General features: G+C 52.9%; 9 protein-coding genes across 9 annotated transcripts; 5 read left to right on the forward strand and 4 right to left on the reverse strand.

The window, feature by feature from the left end:
* Positions 1-153: 153 nt before the first annotated feature.
* Positions 154-2,228, forward strand: PG994_014356 (uncharacterized protein; the record flags this gene model as incomplete). Its single annotated transcript, XM_066865765.1, has 6 exons — positions 154-333; positions 398-1,077; positions 1,143-1,559; positions 1,620-1,707; positions 1,771-1,860; positions 1,917-2,228. The coding sequence occupies 6 exons, from the start codon at positions 154-156 to the stop codon at positions 2,226-2,228; spliced, it is 1,767 nt and encodes a 588-aa protein (XP_066708894.1).
* A 690-nt stretch (positions 2,229-2,918) lies between these two features.
* Positions 2,919-3,974, forward strand: PG994_014357 (uncharacterized protein; the record flags this gene model as incomplete). The annotated part of the gene is made up of 5 exons (XM_066865766.1): positions 2,919-2,945; positions 3,161-3,298; positions 3,373-3,664; positions 3,790-3,899; positions 3,966-3,974. 5 exons carry the CDS (start codon positions 2,919-2,921, stop codon positions 3,972-3,974), a joined length of 576 nt encoding a protein of 191 aa, XP_066708895.1.
* A 1,809-nt stretch (positions 3,975-5,783) lies between these two features.
* Positions 5,784-8,493, reverse strand: PG994_014358 (uncharacterized protein; the record flags this gene model as incomplete). The annotated part of the gene is made up of 5 exons (XM_066865767.1): positions 5,784-7,613; positions 7,673-7,700; positions 7,759-7,800; positions 7,873-7,909; positions 8,487-8,493. The coding sequence occupies 5 exons, from the start codon at positions 8,491-8,493 to the stop codon at positions 5,784-5,786; spliced, it is 1,944 nt and encodes a 647-aa protein (XP_066708896.1).
* A 664-nt stretch (positions 8,494-9,157) lies between these two features.
* Positions 9,158-12,336, forward strand: PG994_014359 (uncharacterized protein; the record flags this gene model as incomplete). Its single annotated transcript, XM_066865768.1, has 4 exons — positions 9,158-10,807; positions 10,866-11,076; positions 11,130-12,057; positions 12,108-12,336. 4 exons carry the CDS (start codon positions 9,158-9,160, stop codon positions 12,334-12,336), a joined length of 3,018 nt encoding a protein of 1,005 aa, XP_066708897.1.
* An 832-nt stretch (positions 12,337-13,168) lies between these two features.
* PG994_014360 (Nuclear transport factor 2 domain containing protein) lies at positions 13,169-13,816 on the forward strand (the record flags this gene model as incomplete). The annotated part of the gene is made up of 1 exon (XM_066865769.1): positions 13,169-13,816. The coding sequence occupies one exon, from the start codon at positions 13,169-13,171 to the stop codon at positions 13,814-13,816; it is 648 nt and encodes a 215-aa protein (XP_066708898.1).
* A 605-nt stretch (positions 13,817-14,421) lies between these two features.
* On the reverse strand, positions 14,422-14,706 carry PG994_014361 (uncharacterized protein; the record flags this gene model as incomplete). The annotated part of the gene is made up of 1 exon (XM_066865770.1): positions 14,422-14,706. One exon carries the CDS (start codon positions 14,704-14,706, stop codon positions 14,422-14,424), a length of 285 nt encoding a protein of 94 aa, XP_066708899.1.
* A 534-nt stretch (positions 14,707-15,240) lies between these two features.
* On the forward strand, positions 15,241-16,382 carry PG994_014362 (uncharacterized protein; the record flags this gene model as incomplete). Its single annotated transcript, XM_066865771.1, has 2 exons — positions 15,241-15,260; positions 15,350-16,382. The coding sequence occupies 2 exons, from the start codon at positions 15,241-15,243 to the stop codon at positions 16,380-16,382; spliced, it is 1,053 nt and encodes a 350-aa protein (XP_066708900.1).
* A 116-nt stretch (positions 16,383-16,498) lies between these two features.
* PG994_014363 (GNAT domain-containing protein) lies at positions 16,499-17,550 on the reverse strand (the record flags this gene model as incomplete). Its single annotated transcript, XM_066865772.1, has 2 exons — positions 16,499-17,235; positions 17,529-17,550. The coding sequence occupies 2 exons, from the start codon at positions 17,548-17,550 to the stop codon at positions 16,499-16,501; spliced, it is 759 nt and encodes a 252-aa protein (XP_066708901.1).
* Positions 17,551-17,863: 313 nt separating this feature from the next.
* PG994_014364 (uncharacterized protein) lies at positions 17,864-19,790 on the reverse strand (the record flags this gene model as incomplete). Its single annotated transcript, XM_066865773.1, has 3 exons — positions 17,864-18,159; positions 18,209-19,492; positions 19,565-19,790. 3 exons carry the CDS (start codon positions 19,788-19,790, stop codon positions 17,864-17,866), a joined length of 1,806 nt encoding a protein of 601 aa, XP_066708902.1.
* Positions 19,791-20,361: the final 571 nt, after the last annotated feature.

The following is a 20,361-nucleotide window of genomic DNA, read 5'->3' on the forward strand; positions in this document are numbered from 1 at the left end:
TGTCCCAATATTGATCCCACTTGGCGAATTGACTTTGATAGCACACAGGACCAGAACGGCTTGATACATCTAACCGGCATCGCATCTCTTTCGGCTCAGATGTATCAAGGACTCAGCAGGTGGTGATACTATAATATTAATCGTCCATGCACAATGTCTGCCTCAAGCCCATCGTTGGAGAAGAAATCCAAAGCGACCAACTTGTCGGAACCCAGCAACCCATCCAGGCCCGATTCTATCTCTGAGGGCAGCGCAATCGGCGAAGGCCTTAATTCGAGACTTTCCTACCTCAAATGGTATTTAACAAGCAAAGACAGTTGGTTGGGAGATTATGTGGGTGATGATGCTCTCATCCAAGTGCGAACCACGACCTGGACCTCCTAACTTGTGAACACAGGATTACCTATATCTCGTCACTCCTAACGTATGGCCATTGAATCGGAAGTATAAACACCACAAGACACCGTTCTATGGCCTTCATGATGAGGTGCCCATATTACTGACCATCATCCTGGGGCTCCAACATGCGTTATGCATGATTGGGTCCATCGTCTCACCTCCATTAGCCATCGCGGGCGGCGCCTTCTATTTGGATTCGGCGACCACGCAGTACCTGGTCTCGGCAGCGTTCATCACGTCTGGGATCGCGACAGCGCTACAGGTGACCAGAGTGCACCTGACCAAGACGCCCTTCTTCATCGGTACCGGGCTCTTGTCGGTGGTGGGGCCAACCTTTGATATCCTGCCCATTGCGTTCAATTACACCAGCATGCGGTACAAAGATGGCACCTGCCCCACTGCTCCCGATGGAACGCCGCTGCCATGTCCCGACGCCTGGGGAGCCATCCTAGGATCCATGCTGTGCACAGTCTGGATACAAATTCTGATGAGCTTCGTACCACCAAAGACCCTAAATCGAATCTTCCCAAAGGTTGTCACCGGCAGCCTGTTGTTGCTGGTCGGCATTTACCTTGTCGGCAACGGCATGCAGAACTGGGGTGGGAGCAGTAACTGTCATGGCGGCGATGGCTTCTACGCGTTATGTCCCGACATGGCAGCCCCCAAGCCATTGAGTTGGTAAGTTAAGCCATCTGCACCCCGCAACTCGGAGAAACGTAGCACTCATGCCTAGCGAGCGAAAGGGGCCACCCAAAGCTGATAGGACTCGGATTTACCGTCTTCGTCTCCATTGTCTTGGTAGAGCAATTCGGGTCGCCCCTGATGAAGTCCTCGTCAGTTATCATCGGCCTCTTCGTCGGCTGTCTTGTCTCGGGCTTGACGGGTTACTGGTCCATGTCAAACATCCAAGCGGCACCGGCCGCGACGTTCCTCTGGGTCCACACCTTCAAGCTGTCAGTTGACGGCGCGTTGATCTTGCCTCTGCTGATCATGTTTGTCTGTGAGGCGGTTTCATGCATGCCGGATATCCTCGCCACGGCCGAAATCAGCAATGTTGACATCGAGGGCACTGAGTTCAATTCCCGAATCCAAGGGGGTATCCTTTGCGACGGCCTCGGCAGCTTGATCAGCGCTTTGGGGACTGGGCCACCTATGGTCAGGTAGGTTCTGTACTGCCAGCTTTAAAAATCATATAGCACACATTTTAACAAGCCCAAAAGCCAAGCAGGGAATAACGGTGTCATATCTCTGACAGGATGTGCCTCGAGGGGGGCAGGCTGGTGTGCTGCAACTTTCCTCATCCTCATGGTGAGTGAAACCAAACCAACTCTCTACATAGGCTCTGCAGCCAAGCTGACGATACTGCCATAGGGAATCTTTGGAAAATTCGGGGCGGTTTTTGGGTCAATGCCTCCATCGGTCCTAGGAGGCATGCAAGTTTTCCTCTATTCAACGATAGCTGTAAGTTGCCCCGAGGATGCACACTCACTTACCACCACTAACGCGGCGATGCACAGGTTGCTGGACTGCGCGTGCTGGGTTTGGTAAGATACACGAGACGCAATCGGTTCATCTTGACAGTGGCGCTGGGTATTGGCTTCCTCGACATTGTGCAGCCAGACTGGTTCTCTCAAATGCTGACCTACGATGGGGATAACGTCGCTCTGGCCGGTTTCGAGCAAGGCATCAACCTGATCGTCGAAACGCCCTTCATCGTTGCTGCAGTCATCGGGGTCTTCCTCAATCTAGTTCTCCCGAACAACGCGAGCCAAATGGATGATTCTATCAAGGATCAATCAGGTCATGCGGTGATGGAGAAGGAGAACTGATTTGCACGCCGGGAGAAAGTTGCGTGTATGCTTGGGATACTTGGTCCTGTCGCTGCACCCCCTCATGTTCACTCTCGAAATAGGACGGAAGTCCGGCTAGCACTATGTTACACTTTCGTCAAGCGGGCAGCTTAGACAGAACCCAAAGTCTTATTATTCCGAGCCCCTGTACGTACGGTGATTGATAGGAAAATTTCCAGTTAGTGCATCCCTATTTGACGATGCGAACCATGAGAAGAGGAACATAGTGAATTGGGGATAGATATGATGAGTGAGTGAGGTCAACACACGGTCGTTTCTGCTACACTGGCTTTAGTCGGACAAAATCCTCCTCGAGGTAAGACAAGCTCGCGCAGCCCGCGGCAGGTATATCAGGATAAATAGAAAAAATTAATTGTCTGCATTTAAAAAATAAAATAAAATTCCACGGAATCAGGGAACTTGGAAGCAATAACAGCAATATGCATCAACTTCCATATTTCTTTTGGCCTGTAAGAGGGTAATTGCAGCAAGTAACTGGTAGCCTTACCTCCTTCCGGTAAAGAGCTACCCCTGTTTCCCCTAGAAAGCCAGGCTCACTGCCGGGGAAGATTGCTGGGTAATTGGGCAGAAGGTGTAGTGAGTGCAGCGCGCTAAGCCCTTTGTGATAATATAGCTGAAGTACCTCGTACCGACGCGAACCCCCATGTCATGTACGAGCTCTGGTGGTGGAAGCGCGTCTCATCAATCAGTATTTGCGACCAAAGCTGCATCCGCACCCTCTCCCACCCCCCAGCTTTCTCAATTTTCTCCCATTTAATTTTTTTATTTTCTTCCCGTCACCAACCATCATCGCATCATCTATCAGGACTTGCGATCCGAATTCTACCATTTTTTCTGACTTTGTGAGAATTAATTCCTTGCAATTGCCTCAACAAAATGGCGCCAGCTAGACCTACCCGCGGCCGTCCTTCGGGACACGCGAACCTCGCGCCGCCGCCGGCACCCCCAAGAAGACTGAGCCCATCACCGCGGCCGAGTCTGGCGAGCCCGCCGTCAAGCGTGGCCGAGGCAGACCCCCGAAGAACGGCGTGAGCAAGGTCGTCAAGCCTCCCCCCTCTGGCCGCCCTCGCGGTCGCCCCCCGATGGATCCCTCCAAGAAAAGGCGCCCCCGCCACCCAAGGAGCCCTCGGGCAAGGGCCGCGGCCGCCCTCCCAAGTCGGGCGCCTCCACCGGCGCGACCCCCAAGAAGGCCACGCCCAAGAAGCTCACCACCTCCGCCTCCAAGAAGGCCGCCACCGCCAGCGCCAACAATGCCCGGACCGCGCGCGCGAGCCGTCGCAAGAGCAGCGACGTGGCCGATGACGTCTCGGCCAACGGCGAGGAGGAGGAACAGGACAAGGACTTGGACGAGGAGCAGGTCCCCGTTGTCGGCGACGAGGAGGAGGACCACGCTAGTGAGTCCAACGCTTGATTTGGAACGCGTTCGTTCGCGTGACCCACAGGACTTTCCTTGTGGTACACGGACGCGTTCACCAACCCCCCTATGGTGCTCGCTCACCAACCGTCACCTCAAAAACAGATAGTGATGTGGACCTTGGAGCCGAGGCTGATGTGAACGCTGGCATCGCTCTAGATGAAGATGAAGATGACGCTCCGGGTTACGTTGCTGGCGACGTCGATGTTCCCGAGGTAAACCCATATCCCTTTCCACTGTCTCTTGGTGTATTGACGGGTTCTGACCAACGTCCTCAATAGGACGATTAGAGCATCACGCCGCGACCACAACCACCATACCTGAAAGGTCTTCTTGCTAGCGCCTTTCGGAGGATAAGTGGCGTTCAAGGCGGTCAGTAACAACTTGAGTCTACGGGGCGATGATCCTTTTCTTTGGTCAACACCGAGGAGCGGATGGATTTGTATGCGCCAGTATGGAGTAAGGGTTTGGTTTCATGTTTTTGCTTAAGGGAAAGAGAAATGCAAGGACAGCCGCTTGGTACTGCTTTCAAAGTCTTGTTTGTTTTAGTTTCACGAAGGAATGGAATATCGTGTTGACTTTCTGTCCGCCATGGCCGGACCTTTGGTTTGACAGCCGTGAACCGCACGTCATGCTAACCCATCAGGCTGGGTCGATATACGCTCCGAGGCTGCATACCTAGCATAGCAGCCGCATGTACAGCTGGGTCGCCTGCATCGGATCAGAGTATGCATCAGCCTAGTCAGCCTACCAAGGTCAACCTCCCGAGTACTACCAGCCACATACACATTGTCGTCAATTTATTTTGTCACAACTGCCTCCAAATGTTTTTCATCTTCTTGTGATGAGTCAGTTCGGTCGTTCTCGAATGCTTGATTCCCATTGGGCGCGACCAGGAAGCCTGCTTTGATGAGCCTCCCAACCAGTTGCTGAAGTGGAAGGGAAATTGAAAAGAATGAAAACAAAAAAAGCTAGGTCCAGTCCTGCGTCAGGATCGAACCATACGAAAATCATACTCCAGAAACACAAGCCTCGAGCATTTTTACTAACCGCTGCCTTTTACGCTGGGAATAGGTAAACGCCGCAGCAACCACTGAACCAGATGGTCCAGTGGCGGTTGGAAGACATTCGCTCTGTTTTGGCTTATGAACCCCTCTCAATGCTTACGAAGCGGTTATCCCATTTATTATCCCCTTGTGCCTAGAGTCAGGTCAAGATGATACAAAGCGAAACTTCTATCAAAATTGGAAATCACAGCCCTAGTAGATCCCTTTTGATATTGCCAGTACTAAATAAATAATGCAGAAATCTATGTGGTTATTAGAACCGTGAGCGAGCCTGTTTATTACCCCTATTCGTTTTGCTCCGCTGAGCACCTACCTGCTCGACCATGCACAGTAGCTATGCAGAGACTCATAAACACATATGTAACCCAGCAGACACCGGCATATCTCATCCTCTTGTCACAAGCTCATGACATGTTAGCGAACGGTAATTCAGATTCACCTTCGCCATCATCTCCATCTACTCGGCAATCAATTAGCTGCTGCTTGCTACAAGAGAGGCGCCCCCCTCATTATTATCAACCTGCGCCACCGCCGAATGCCTTAGGTCTATGGAAATGAGCTTATCCTTATTACACTCAGTATTCAAGCTTCTTCCTGTCTTTGAGCAGATTTTTTTTTTCACAGCCAGGGTCGCCCCCAGCCGACCCACCACTGGGAATATTGGCAGAGTCGCCGGTCTGGCGGTCGACGCCAAGAAACCCAAGTAGCAGATGCATTTCTGGGTAGGGCACCCGGCAGCAGAAGCAGGGCACACCGTGGCATCATGATATACCGGACGTGAGAGGGATGATACGCTACTCCTTAGGTAGTTAATCCACACATATATATTCCAGAATGCAGAAGAGAGATATGATTTGAACCCAGCTCAGACGAGAAACTTCACGAACATTGGGTATTGATTCGTTCAGCGCGTGATCCATGATAAAAGATATCTCCATGGCGGGAAACAAAGGACTCCGGCTAATACTACAAATCAACTACAAACATATGCCACAGCAAAGATGCTCTAGCAACCCCCTCCGCCATAGTGCATCATACCCCTAGGTTGAAAAGGACGCATCCCTGTACATACAGTACCTGATATCGAACCAGTTCGACCAATGTGACGAGCTCAGTCCTCAGTACCTTCAATTTCCATGCCCATCGCATTGGGCATACCGACAAGAATCTTTCCTTGGGTACTCGTACTTCCTTCAGCTTCATGCAACCAAAGACGTTGAGGTTTTTCAGCTTCGGGCAGGTTCGGAAGATGCATCCCACAACAAAGTCCGTCACCTCCTCGCAGAAACTTATCTCCAAGTTCTCCAATTCAGGATATTCCTTGTCGAGGGAGAACGCATCCTCGAAGGCTTCTCGCGTGATATGTCGACAAGCATGGACGTTTAGATACTTCAATGACTTTCCTGAGTGGCTCATCAGGGTACGGAAACCATCGGAGCAGAGCCCGTTCAGGTGTGCGTTCTCTCGTGGTTTGGACGAATCAATATGTCGACATTTCTCGAAGTCGATGAATGTAAGTGGCTTGTTGGCCCAGTTCGTGAACAGTCTGACAAAACCTGCGTCCGTCATGACTTCACTATGAGTAATTCGAAGCTTGCGAAGCAATGTACAGTTTTCGTGAACTGCATCAAGCACGCGGTCGTCCAGGTCTGAAAGGCTTTCACCCGTGAGTGACAGAGTCCGTAGGCATGCCCCTATGCTATTGACCACTTTGACATAAGGCTCAGTTGAGGTAGGCGTGATCAGCTGGAGGCTAAGATGCTCTAGGCCTTTGAGCTCAGCTATGTGCTCAATCCCTGCATCTGTGACTTCTTGGTTGTGGGCAATCTTGAGACATTTGAGAGCTGGACAGGTCTCCTTCAACGAAGCAGTGAAGTTGTCACCGACATGTTTGTCTGTGAAGTACACTCGAAGGGATTTCAGATGCTTCCCCTTGGCCACGAGAAATTTGTTCCAGCCCTCTTCCGAGACAAGATTGGCGCCGTGAAGATAGAGACTGTCGAGAGGCGTTTTTCGGGTGATGAGGTAATCCATGACTTCGTCTTTGAACTGAATGGCGTTTTTGAGCTTGAGGTTCGTCAGCTTGGGGACCATCTGGAAGATGCGGATCAAGTCATCAGACCCCAGTCTCGCTGCGTCGTAGACGGTGACGTCCTCAAAGCCAGACTGCAGAAATAGGTTAAGACTCTCTGGGGTCAGGATGCGTCGTTTGGCAACCTGTCGAGCGACACGGTCGACAATCTGGGCCGGCATATCTCCAAGGTCATCGGCGAGGTCGATGTTGTTTACCAGGGTTTGAATGCACATTGTCATCAGACTCTTGCATCCGATGACACCATCCAGCCGGTTACTTGCCACTTGCCGTCTGGCATGGCCACGCGCTTTCACCTTCTTCTTCTTCTGCTTCTGATCATCTTTGTTGTCTTGGGCAAGCTCCTTTCCACACTTGTTACATAAGAGACCACCGTCGGGCCCTGCACGTGAGTAAGGAGTGACAGTAAAGCGCTTCTCGCAAATCTCGCAGTTCTCCATCTGGCCCGGTAGCGGTGCGGCTCTCCCGGCAAGAATGGCTTCGGCTATGCCATCAGAATCTGATTCCTCATCCTGGCGCTTGCGCTTCTTGAACGCTTTGCTTTTCTTGATCTTGTCAATTGCAGCAGCCTGTGTCTTGCGCTTTTTCTCTGCTGCCTTGTCGGCAGTAGTAGCGACTTGGGCTGTTTCTGCCTCAGCTAGCTCATCAGCATCTCCATTTGCAGCCGTGCTAGAGGCGCCTGCATCGGCGCTTTGGGCGGTAGAATCATTGGCCACATTGCGACGAGCCTCAGCATCTTCGCGGATCCTATTTGCCGAGATGTTTTGGGACTACAAGCATACAGTTAGCACAAACTGGAGGGACGGGTTGGGGATACCGTTGTACTCACAGCCAGAAAGTCCGTCAATGCAGAGTGGCTGCGATAAAGATTAATGGTCGACTCTCAATGTTGGATAACGATGGATGTCCACTTACGGGCCTCTTATGGCGCGACCAGCTCGTTGTTGTCGGCTACTCCTTTGCAAAGATGTCAGTACATGAAATGTGTAGGGGGATTTGTAGTTTTGCCGGTTTCCATCATCGACTTACATGATGGAGTTGAGGTTAGAAACCCAGCCTGAAGTTCCTCCAATATGAAAAAGGTAGGAGTATGAAGGAAAGCAGAAGTGGTTATATAAGGACAGTGTGAGGTGATGTATGAGAACCCAGTAAAGTCACCTTCGTGCACCTACGAATGGAGGCTCAGGTGAGTTGCATGTATGGCATAAGTAAAGTCAGGTAGGTAGGTATGTAGCCTGAATTAGGCGGGCAGCTTTGACAGGCTCACTTGAATGAATGACAGAACGAATGGTTTGAGGTGATGGCCCTGTCAAGATAAGACAATACCAGATTGTGAAAAGTCGACGGTTTGTCACCCAAGGCGTCCGGTCTGAGAGGTTTCAAACAACTAACCTACCCAGCGACAGAAACCTAATAACTTCTATTGATCAGTGTTAACGAGATAGATCCCTGCTGCCCGAACAATGAAAATCTTAGTCGCGGAATTGCCACTGCTGGAAGCCCCTTGACGCGTTGAGTGAGTGCATCGTTCTAGCGGGCGAGCTGGCTCGATGGTGGGCACTAGCTCAGGGAGCCTGGAGGTTTCAGCGGGGTACGGAGTACATGTAGCCCAGAATAAATCGGACAAGGGAAGGTACAGGTACCTTGCATGGCAGCTACAAAGGGTGTGTTACTGCCATGATTGGCCGAGACAAAGAAGTAGATCAACTAAAGCGATTAACAAGATCCTGTACCCCATTCCGTCCGTCAGGCCGTCTGCAGGAGTGGAGTCGGTGTCTGCCTGGAGTTACAGGGGACCAGCGGCTTCTTTAATTGAATGCAGGCCGAAACAGCTCCTAAAGTCACCTGCTCTCGCGGTGTCAGCGCGAACTGCCTCCATAGCCCCTCCATTGCTTCTTCCCATTATCGCCACCTCCTAAAGCGAATCGAGCTGGCACCGTTCCGATTTTCCATCCCAATTCAATTGATCCCTATCCTGTCCATCTCAGATTTGTCAGGTTGGCATGGGAAGTTCAGCTGATACAAGATTGATTGGTTGTCCGGCATTCAGGTCAACAAGCCAATCGTTTATTTCCTTCTGCCAATCAACTGTCTGTCAAGTCCCTGTACTTTTTTTTCTGGGCTCTTTGTCAAGCTCAAAGGCTTCTTTTTCGCTAGATCACCATCACTTTCCCACCCACTCCTCACTTAGGTATCTTTCCTACGTGGCGAGTCTAATCACTAGAATTTGTTCTGTCCTGTTGTGCCTCGCCTTCTCTTCTCACGAACCTCTTTTCTGATTTCAGTACTATCTGTTACGTAACCACATGCGATCATGGCACCTCGCACAAGACACTCGCTAGCCTTGAGTAATCAGGATGGCCTTCATGGCACCCCGGTGGCACCGACGCCCCCTAAGCGAGGTCGCGGCAGGCCGCCCAAGGTAAAGGGCCCCGCAGTCGAATCCGAGTCTGTCTCGTCGGCCCTCAGTCCTGCAGAGTCAATCTCCGAGGGCGGCGAGTATTCAACGCCAGCTACGAGCAACGCTGTGACTCCAGCTCCGTCTGTTGCGACGAAACAGACCACTGCCAAACCCACACGTAGCTCCCTCGTCGTGGAACTTCCACGTCTCCCAACCGGTGGGGAAGAACTTTCGGATGAAGATGACGAGGCCGTCAAAAAGCCCAAGGGTTTTGGTCCACTATCTTCAAGAGCTAGGCGGGCCCGAAAGCCTACATCATACGTTGTTGGTGATTCAGAAGACGATGATGGGTTCGGACCTGACGAAGGCAATTCTCCAGACATGGCCCTAGCGCGACGTCTTCAACGCGAAGAGGACATGAAAGCTGCCGACGAAATCACGGTACAGCCTTCAAGCTCGAAGCCCCTTCCCCGAAGAAGCGCCAGGACCTCAACTGTGGCTCTGGTAGATGGCGATGATGAGGAATACCTCAAAGATGTGATCAGGAACCTTTCCCCAGCACCTGATGTGAAGGGCAAGGGCAAGGCTCCTGTCGGTACGAAACGGAAATTTGCTGGTAATCGACAGTCTGTAGTCGTCGCGGACTCGGACGAAGACCAAGAGGACGATGGTGAGGAAGACTACGACTTCGAGGAGGATGACGAGGAGCCATTGTGGAAGTCGGCACCTGCGCGGAAGAAGACCAAAATCACCCAAGCGCCGTCCGCGGTTGACCCCCTCGATAGTGAAGACGAGGTTATGACCACGGTCTCGCGCCGAAATCGACGTGAAGTGTCACTACTAACTAGTGATGAGGAGGATAACTCTGACGCTTTTGAGGACGATGCTAGCGTCACAAGTTCTGCAGCTGAAGCCGATGAAGGGGGTCCTGCAGCGCAAATCATTGTTGAACACCGTCGGCAGTACAGAGTCCCTGTCAATGTCCGTAGGCAAGAGAGAGCCCGAAGGGGTCTCGAGAACTTGCACCCAGAACTGAGAACGATGTGGAGGGATCTTGAGAAAATGCCTGTGCTCAAAGCCGGCAAAGCTGACCAACCCATGTCGATTTCACGACAACTTAAGCCCTTCCAGCTCGAAGGGCTTGCTTGGATGAAGGCCATGGAAGGTCTAGAGTGGAAAGGGGGCCTTCTCGGCGATGAAATGGGACTGGGGAAAACCATCCAGGCCGTCTCGCTCATCATGTCAGATTACCCGGCAAAAAAACCTTCGTTGGTCTTGGTTCCGCCGGTCGCTCTGATGCAGTGGACAGCTGAGATCGACTCGTACACTGACGGCAAGCTCAAAACCCTGGTTTTCCACGGCACCAATGCGAAAGCCAAGAACATGACAACTGCCCAACTTAAGAAGTACGACGTCCTTCTTATGTCTTACAACAGCTTGGAATCTATATATCGCAAGCAGGAGAAGGGTTTCAAGCGCAAAGATGGCTTGTACAAAGAGAAGAGCGCCATCCACGCAATCCAGTTTCATCGTGTTATTCTGGACGAGGCCCATTGCATCAAGGTTGGTCACAAACAGGCCGAAATGTATCACGAACGTTACCAGCTAACATTGCTTGCAGACACGAACCACAATGACTGCAAAGGCTTGCTTTGCCCTCAAAGTCGATTACCGTTGGTGCCTGACAGGTACGCCTTTGCAAAACCGAATTGGGGAGTTCTTCTCCCTGATCCGGTTCCTCAACATCAAGCCATTCGCCTCGTATCTCTGCAAGGGTTGCAAATGTTCGACACTGGAATGGTCTATGAATGAGGACGGTAAATGCAGGCACTGTACGTCAAAACATCTTCTGTCTTGAGTTTGTGCTCTGACTAACGAGTCCCAGGTAATCATGCTGCGATGAGGCACGTGTCGGTGTTCAATCAAGAGCTCTTGAATCCTATCCAGAAGTACGGCAACCGCGGCGAGGGCAAGGAGGCTTTTAATAAGTTGCGCCTGATGACGGACAGAATCATGCTGCGACGTCTGAAGAAAGACCACACCGACTCTATGGAGCTTCCTGTGAAGGAGATCTATGTTGACCGCCAATTCTTCGGTGAAGAGGAGAATGATTTTGCCAATAGCATCATGTCGAGCGGTCAACGTAAGTTCGATACTTACGTGGCGCAGGGTGTTCTTCTGAACAACTATGCCAACATTTTCGGCCTGATTATGCAAATGCGTCAGGTTGCCGATCATCCTGATCTGATCTTGAAGAAGTCTAGCGAGGGCGGGCAGAATGTCCTGGAGTGCTGCATCTGCGACGAACCTGCCGAGGAAGCGATTCGGTCCCGATGCAAGCACGACTTCTGCCGCTCCTGTGCCAAGAGTTACGTCAACTATCAGGATCAGCCTTCTTGTCCCAAGTGCCATATACCTCTCTCCATCGATCTGGAGCAGCCAGAGATCGAGCAGGACAAGGCACTTCTCAAGAAGTCTTCGATCATCAACCGCATCAAGATGGAGAACTGGACTTCGTCATCCAAGATTGAGCTTTTGGTGCATGAGCTCCATCGCATGCGCAAGGACAACGCAACTCATAAGACGATCATCTTCTCGCAATTTACCACGATGCTGCAATTGATCGAGTGGCGTCTTCGCCGCGCCGGCATCACTACTGTTATGCTTGACGGCAGCATGACGCCCGCCCAGCGCCAAGCGTCCATCACGCATTTCATGACAAACGTGGACGTTGAGTGTTTCCTCGTATCATTGAAGGCAGGCGGTGTGGCCCTCAACCTGACCGAGGCCTCTCGTGTGTTTATTGTTGATCCGTAAGTACCTACCATACTGCGTCTTGAGATGAACGCTAAACAAAATGTAGTTGGTGGAACCCTGCTGCCGAATGGCAATCAGCCGATCGATGCCATCGCATTGGCCAGACTCGGCCTTGTATTATTACACGCCTCTGCATTGAGGATTCTGTCGAAAGCCGCATGGTGCTTCTTCAGGAGAAAAAGACGAACATGATTAACTCGACAATCAACTCGGACGATGCCGCTATGGAGTCTTTGACTCCTGAAGATCTCCAATTCCTCTTCAGAGGAAGCTAGTTGCCGGGCTCCTCTGTCTATTTGCACTATTTGAAGATTGATGCAGATTGATGAGGCTGCGACTTGGAAGTATTTTACGGTTGCAGTCGAGTAGAGTGGAGTTACTTGTTTGGCCTCTTCAGGCAAATGAGAAGTGTACGAGGGCTACTTTGTATGAATTATGTGGTTGCTGTTACTCTATGATTGATAGGAGTACGTGGAAAGAGATACCTACCTGGCTTGGCATGAAACGAGATACGGAAAGCGGTTGTCATTATACCCTGATTGTGGTCGATACATTTGCAATTAGCTTAGACCTAATGAATATGGACAATTTCCTCTGTTACGGATCGTATCAAGTGTATGCCTGAATTGACTTTTATAGGCATAGTAACTGATTGCTTGTCCACCTCACTTTTTTGAATACAATCTTGACGGCCTCTCTTTCCCTTTTTTCGCGGAGTCGTCGCCCTACCAAGATGGGGTCCGTTCAATTAACTGCGGACGATGTGGCAGAAAACCGTCCGCAACCAAAGAAACCATCTCCCAACGAAGCGACCCTCATCTCATACAAGGCTACTTGCTACGACAGGCCTTTGTCTCCCGACCAGATCGTTCGTTTCAGTATCTCCCGGGCAGTATCGTGTTGTTACCTTGCCTACCTACCTAATAATTATTCCCAGCAAGCGCAACTCTAGGTTTATATACGGTCCCCATTGGGCTTTCTTTTTTTAGTGGGGTGCAACACCGGATTTGTACATAACCTTACAAGTCAACCTCCTCGAGATCGGATTTATACATACATACATCACGTACCTGACAACTCAACCTCACACCGACTAGGAAGAACATCATGTCACAGCAAGCAAACTCCTCGGTGCAGGCCAAAGTCGCCAGCGAAGGTAGGCAAGGTTCCGAAATCACGTTTGCAGTAGAGAGCAGGCCGGGGCTGACGATGCAATGCGCGACCGCAGCGGCGCGAAACTTTGTGGACAACTTCTACGAGACGCTCAACCGCGGCAAGAGCCCGGTGCAGTACTACGTCTCGTCGTCGGCCAAGCTGACCAACGTTGGGGGCCTCAAGCCCGACATCAGCATCAACGGCCGCGTCTGCGGCAGCAGCAACCCCAACGAGGCCGGGGCCGCGGTGGCCGAGTACGAGCAGCTGCTCGAGGCCCAACGGGGCGGCAGCACCGCGCCCGTCCACTACGAGATCCACTCGTTCGACGCGCAGCCGCTCAACCCCAACTACGTCATCGGGCTGACGCCGGCCGAGCAGCAGCAGCCGGTCAGCAGCACGCGCGAGCGCGACGTGGCGGAGCGGCTGAGTTTTGGCGTGCAGGTCGAGGGGGCGGTCCGGCTGGGGCGGGGCGAGGACGCGGCCGAGAGGGACTTCAACGAGGCGTTCGTGCTCGTGCCGCACTGGGAGGCGCACGGGCGGAACGCGTCGAGGAACATGCGGAAGTGGTTGGTCGTTTCGCAGAACTTCCGGTCATTTTAGAGAGGGAAGAGTAGAGAGAAAGTTTGGATGGAGATGGGACCTTGGGCGCGGAAGGAGGATGGATAGGGAGTATCTCGAGGAAACGACGATGATGAGAGGGTTCGTGGGTTCTAGCAGCGAATCGAGGTCGGGGATATCAAAAAGAATGCACGTTCATGGATGCATATGGTGAAATCAGTACAGCGTCAAGGCACGTTGACTAGAACCCGAAGGAAGGCGTAGCTTAGCTTGTCCCGGCCCAACAGAGCGCATTCTCCCATGTATAGAGTACTCGATTAGTGAAATTGATGCCTCTCATAATACAATGAGACCCAGTTGCGGATTTGCACTATGATTAGCATGTAGATCGACCCTCGTAGTTCATGATGATGACCATAGCTGTCGAGTCAACGCACACATGTTGCACGTATAGGGTAATTCTAGGGTAACGGAAAGTGGAAGCAACACCTGACAACTTGAGACTAGTAGCCTGACCTGAGCATAGGGTAATTCTAGAGTAATGGAAATGCTGGCGGTTGAGCCCCGGGAACCTGGATGGGGAAGCTGTCTATGCGCTTGGTTCCTCTGCTTGACGGCTTCTTGCGGAAAGCAGCGGGTGCTATAAGCTAGGCTTCGAACAAATCCTGAGGAAATGCAACCAGACTCCTGACGACGACGGTTAGGACCTGCAGGGAGAACCGATGTTGTATCAGATCACGACAATCGCCATGGCCGCGTGCTGTAGTCATAGGATGGCCCGGCCCGTACAGGTCGACACGTGTAGACGATGGGGTACAGTTTACGCCCTGCGTCCGACCTGCGGGCGGGTCAAGCCAGCCCGAAAACCGGAAGTCCGTCCTTTTGGGGGCCACATCAATCCACTCAACAGACTCGGGCCTGTTCTTCGCCATAAGCGTGAACTAGCTACCTAGTCAGAGGGCTGCGCATACTTCTGCACCCTTCAAAGAATGATGGAGGAATGAATGAATGAATACCGAGCCGGAGTCGGGGAAGACTAGCAACTTCGGTGGTCCACTTTACTCACTGTTTCTCTCGTCCTAGCTGACCGTGAGTGATCTAAAGCTATGCTTCTGCAAGTGAGTGATGTATAAGAACAACTCCTTGAGCTATACGATCAATACATGCGCCCAGTTTCTTTCTCTCATACCAGTCTCACATTCACTGATGAACCTAAGTCGTATCTACTTCGTTGCCTGAGACCAAATTCCCTTATAGCCAAAACAATTCCAGAAGGTGCTATCAGCTTCAGACTGACCTTGTTGCATCCATCCACCAAGCCAAACGGGCGCCGCAACTCGCACATAAACATTACCATCACACCTCTTCAAGCGAGTTATTTTGTTGAAGGGGACATGGGGTCTTATACGTCAGAGCCGGAGCCTCAAAAGCTCTGGATAGAGACACCATGTATCCCATCGATCCCGATGTCACAGGCAGCAGGCTGGTAAGCAACTCGCCTCCTTTCCATCCAGACCCTACCTGCACCTATCTTTAGAGAAGCGGGAGAAAATGCTAACATGGGGGGGGAAACAGCAACATCTTCCTCAAGTTGGAGAACCTGCAGCCCTCAGGCTCCTTCAAGTCCCGCGGCATCGGCAACATGATGCATAAAGCCATGCTGTCGCAGCAGCAGCACCCGACCGGGAAACCCGCCCACTTCTACTGCTCCTCGGGCGGCAACGCGGGCCTCGCGTGCGCAACGGCCGCCGTCGCCCTGGCCCACCCCTGCACCATCGTCGTGCCCGTCACCACGTCGCCCCTCATGGTCGCCAAGCTGCGCCGCCTCGGCGCCGAGGTCGTCCAGACGGGCGCGCACTGGGCCGCGGCCGACGCGCACCTGCGCGAGGAACTGCTGAGCAAGGATGAGGCGGGCGTGTACGTGCCGCCGTTTGACCATCCTGACGTCTGGGAGGGCGCGGCGACTATGGTCGATGAGCTTGCGGCGCAGTTGCCTTCGTTGTTGCTGGGGAAGGGAACGAAGAGGGATGGGGGAGGGGATGGGGTCCAGCCCGATGCTATCGTGTGCAACTGCGGTGGCGGTGGCCTGCTGAACGGCATAATGGAAGGCGTGGAGAGGCAGATGAAGAAGGGGAGATGGGCTTCAGCGGCGACGACGAAGACGAAGCGGCCGTGGGTGGTGGCGGTCGAGACCGCCGGCGCAGACAGCCTGAACGCGAGCGTACGGGCGGGCGAGCACGTCACGCTGCCCAAGATCAGCAGCATCGCGAGCAGCCTGGGCGCCGTGCGCGTATCGGCCAAGACGTGGGAGTGGTATAGCAAGTCTGCGGCGGATGCTTCTTTTCCAGACGGACTGACAAGCGTCACCGTCACGGACGCCGAGGCCGTCATGGGCTCGGCGCGGCTCGCCGACGACGCGCTGCTGCTGGTCGAGGTCGCGTGTGGGGCCACCATCGCGACCGTCTACAACGGGGAGCTGCGGCGGACGCTGGGGGAGGGGCTGAGTGATGCGGAGTGGGGGGCGATGAACGTTGTGGTCATTGTGTGCGGGGGCAGTAATGTTACTTTGGGAATGTTGCGGAAGTATCAAGAGGAATATGGCGTTTAGATAGACGAGGCATTGTCAGCAATTTGTTGGTTTCAAGATGGAAAGATTCTCTAATAAACATCTATACAAAGCATAGCCCTTCTATTGTGTAAAAGCCACCGCGGTCTAGGTGTATCTTATGAAGTGTTGTTCTCAGCCTCCGTAGTAAGAAGCCCAGATCTATCGTACTTCGCCTCTCGATACCCCTCCACCACCTCAATATCCCCAATACTCGGCGTCCCCCTCCCCAGCTTCCCGATCGCCGGCAGCATCACCATCTCGACCTCGCCGAAGTAGTTCACCGCCCCCCGCTGCCGGAACCCGAACCCCTTGAAGAGCGCGATGCTGCCCGCGTTGGACGCCTGGATGCGCGCCACGAACTCGCGGATCTCGGGGTGTCTGCCCGCGTTCGGCGCGATCGTCGTCGCGTACTCGCGCAGGATGCCCTCCCGGTTCCGCGACACAAACTCCAGCAGCGCGCCCACGGCCCCCTTGCCGAGCCCCTTGCCGCGGTCCGCGGCGCCAGCGATCATGACATCGACTTCGGCGCGGACGAAGTCTATCCCAGCCGTTTCTGGCACTGATGAGTTTTTCGTTGCTGCCTTTTCAGTAGCATCGTCGTCGTCATCATTGCCATCGTCCCAAGGTGTCAGGAACATGTTGATATCGCCGACCATCCGCTCTGGCCCATCGTCCCGGCCCGCGGCCACGACATCGCCCGCGACCGCCCGCGAAGCAGTAGCGCGCGCGAGCGGCCGGCACAGGACGAACGTCAGCTTGTCGGCCGAGGTGCGCCACGAGACCTGGTTCTCGTACTCCTCCTGCAGCGTGAGGCGGTCCGACGCTGTGGCTTCTCGGATGGCCTTTTCACCCCCTCACCGAGTCAGTGTCTTTTTTTCTCCTTCTATTCTTTTTTCTCACCTAGGTTCCCTACTGAGGAACGAAGTGACGAGTGCACTGCCGCTATTGAACAAGATGGAAAAGCAAAATAAAAATAAACTGTACCTCATCTTCCATCCATGTGTGATACTGTGGGACGTGGTGCGCATCGTACGGGACGAGCAGCACTCGTGAGGTGGAGACGGCTGTTGGGAGTTTCTGACAGTCAGCACTCCGTTTTTTTGACGACGTCAAGACAAGGTAGCGAGTGGAAATGCTCTTACCTACCTACGTTCTCGTTGTATTTCATGGCTGCGACCGAATCTGGCGCAGTAGATACAAAAATTCCGATGGGGGCTTATCCGCCGATCTTTTGCGTTGGTATTATAAATGAAGGGTAAAGTGTGTAAAGTTTCTATTGGGCGGAGTCGTACGAGAAAAGCGCAACCTCTGGGACATTTCCATCCACTCTCGAGCTGCCGCTCTAGCAGCGCTTTTCGTACAGCCCCCGTTCCGGGTATCAATCATCATGATCATGGCATCAACAACTTCCGTTCTTAAGTTTACATGATTATACATATGTACAACTCATTGGTGTACAGCATTCGCATCCATACATTGGCTCAGCCTTCAGCAGGGATAGGAGGGAACAGGCTACTCTGTGCGCCTTCGCCCAGCGGCACAGTAGAAACACCGTACGCCGAATCACTGTCAAACCGAGCATGATCGAACGTCCTTTGTCCTAAATCGACGCCAAGTCGGTCGAGGAGGCTGGCCGACTTCTCGGGCATGAAAGGCTGCAGCAGAATACCAGCAACACGCAGGGCCTCCGCGGCATGGTAAATTATCTGGTGAGCGGCTTCGACTTCCCTCGCTTTACCATGGTCCAAGGCTCGGTATGTGAGAGTAGTCGGTTTGCCTTGAAGCGCGTTAGCTCTAGTATTTTACCCGCCGAAGCAGTTAGACACTCACCTGGAACACCACCTGCATGATCTCTTTCAGCGCACGGCCTGGATTCAGCTGTTCTTCAAAAGACTCCAATGCCTCTCGTCGCAGGCTCTCGGTCGCCTGCCGGAGTTCTGAGATCTCCGGCTGCATGAGCTGGAGTGTCCCTTCAAGTTCCTTGAAACCTCCCTCATGGGCTTGTTGGATGATACTTCTCGCGTCCCAAGCCTTTGAACGCATTATCCGATTCAGCAACCCTCCTACACCACCCTGCAGACCTCGCTTATATAGCTCAACAATGAAGGAGTTATCGTAATCAGAATCATGCGAGATGCCACCGTGATAGATCATGAAATATCGCATCATATCAACGCCCCATCGATCAATGGCGAAAAAGGGGTTCACCACATTACCAATCGATTTGGACATCTTCCTGGAATCCATCATCCAGTGCCCATGACTCAGAACCCGCTTCGGGAGCGGCAAGTCGAGAGCAAGTAGTAGCGCCGGCCAGTATACGCAGTGGAAGCGCACGATATCCTTGCCAATAACGTGGACGTCGGCTGGCCAACCGAGCGCATCCTCAGATCCAGGCGTCCACATAGGGTAACCAGCTTTAGTGAGGTAGTTGATGAGTGCATCAACCCAGACGTAGATGGTCTGGCTTGGATCGTCAGGAACCGGTATGCCCCAGCTCAGGCGACTCACTGGGCGCGACACCGAGAGGTCTTCGAGGTTGTTTTGCACCCAACTGACTACGTCAGCCATGCGGCTAGCTGGCACCACCCATTCCGGGTTCTCCTTGTAGAATTGAAGCAGCCTCTCTCTCAAGTCGGTCAACCGGAAGTGATAATTCCTCTCTTCGGTCCATTCGACTTCATTTCCCGTCTCGATAGAAGCTAGGAAGGACTTTCCGGTCATAGAGTTGACTCTCTTTTCCACCATGTTCTCGGGGTAGTAGGCCTCGTCGCTCACGCAGTACCAGCCCTCGTGCTTCGATTCGTAGATGTAGCCGCGCTCACGTAAGCGGCCCCAGAAGAACTCAACCGCCTCCCGATGGCCTGGGTCAGTCGTGCGTATGAAGTAGTCGTTCGACATATTGGCTTTGTGCGCCAGGTCCTTGAAGGTTTCGGCATTGCTGTCGCAGAAGATCTTGGGCGGCACCTCCTGAAACTCGGCAGCGCGCTGCACCTTCATTCCATGCTCGTCGGTGCCTGTGCAAAGGTAGGCCTGGCGCCCCTTGAGAACCTCCCAGCGCTTGAAGACATCGGCAAGGACCATGGAATAGAGGTGGCCAACGTGAGGGGCTAATAAAAGATAGTCGGCAACGTCAGCTTACCACATACTATGGAAGGCGAAACCATACTCAACATACTTACCTGCATTGACATAGAATATGGGCGTTGTCACATAATACGGCTTGGGCGCAGCAGCACTCTTTGGAGCTGGGCTGCTGCTGAAGCTCCTCCGGTAGCTGGATAGGGTGGTTATTGGTCGCGGTGCGCCATTGCGTCTGCAAGAGGAACACACCCAGCCCGCCCGGATGGCTGTATACAATGGCGATCTGGGCAGCTTCAAAGCCGAAGCTGTCAGAAAGCCCTGCATTGTTGCGATGATAGCTTGGGTGATGAGGTAGCTTCCCCAACTTTTAACAACCCACTTCTTCAAGCTTGAAATTATTTGACGCCGGAGCTGGTGATGGCACTTTCCCCGACACGCCTAGCATTAGCAGCTCAGGCGGTCCAAGCACTGTACGCACTGTGCAGTTAGTGGATTGGGATCCTGACAAGCCTTCCGTGGGAACCCGCTGTATTTGCTGCTACTGTCTCTCCACTCATCTGTCGTCCAGAACGTTTCTTTCGGGGACCGCTATGTAATCGGGGACCGGCCCGGCCGCTGCCAGAAGCGAGGGGTTCATTGCTACACCAATCCTGCCAATCCTGCCAATCCCCGAGACAGATCCCCCCTTTTTCCCCTGGCAGTTAATTTCGGAGACGCAAGGCAAGAAGACAGCTGTCCGATTGATGCTGCCGAATCACATATTACGTGTACTTCAATGTTGGCTGTAACCTCGACTCCAACTCCAAACTTAATTCAACAAAGCCATGGCATGTTCACATACTATGGGAGTGAAACAAATGCAAGTAGCGTCGTGACTCGTACATCTAGTTGCCTC

Source organism: Apiospora phragmitis (assembly GCF_038363925.1).
Source record: "Apiospora phragmitis strain CBS 135458 chromosome Unknown utg000013l:1.0-2965645.0:1.0-2969333.0, whole genome shotgun sequence".
Lineage (NCBI taxonomy): Eukaryota > Fungi > Ascomycota > Sordariomycetes > Amphisphaeriales > Apiosporaceae > Apiospora > Apiospora phragmitis.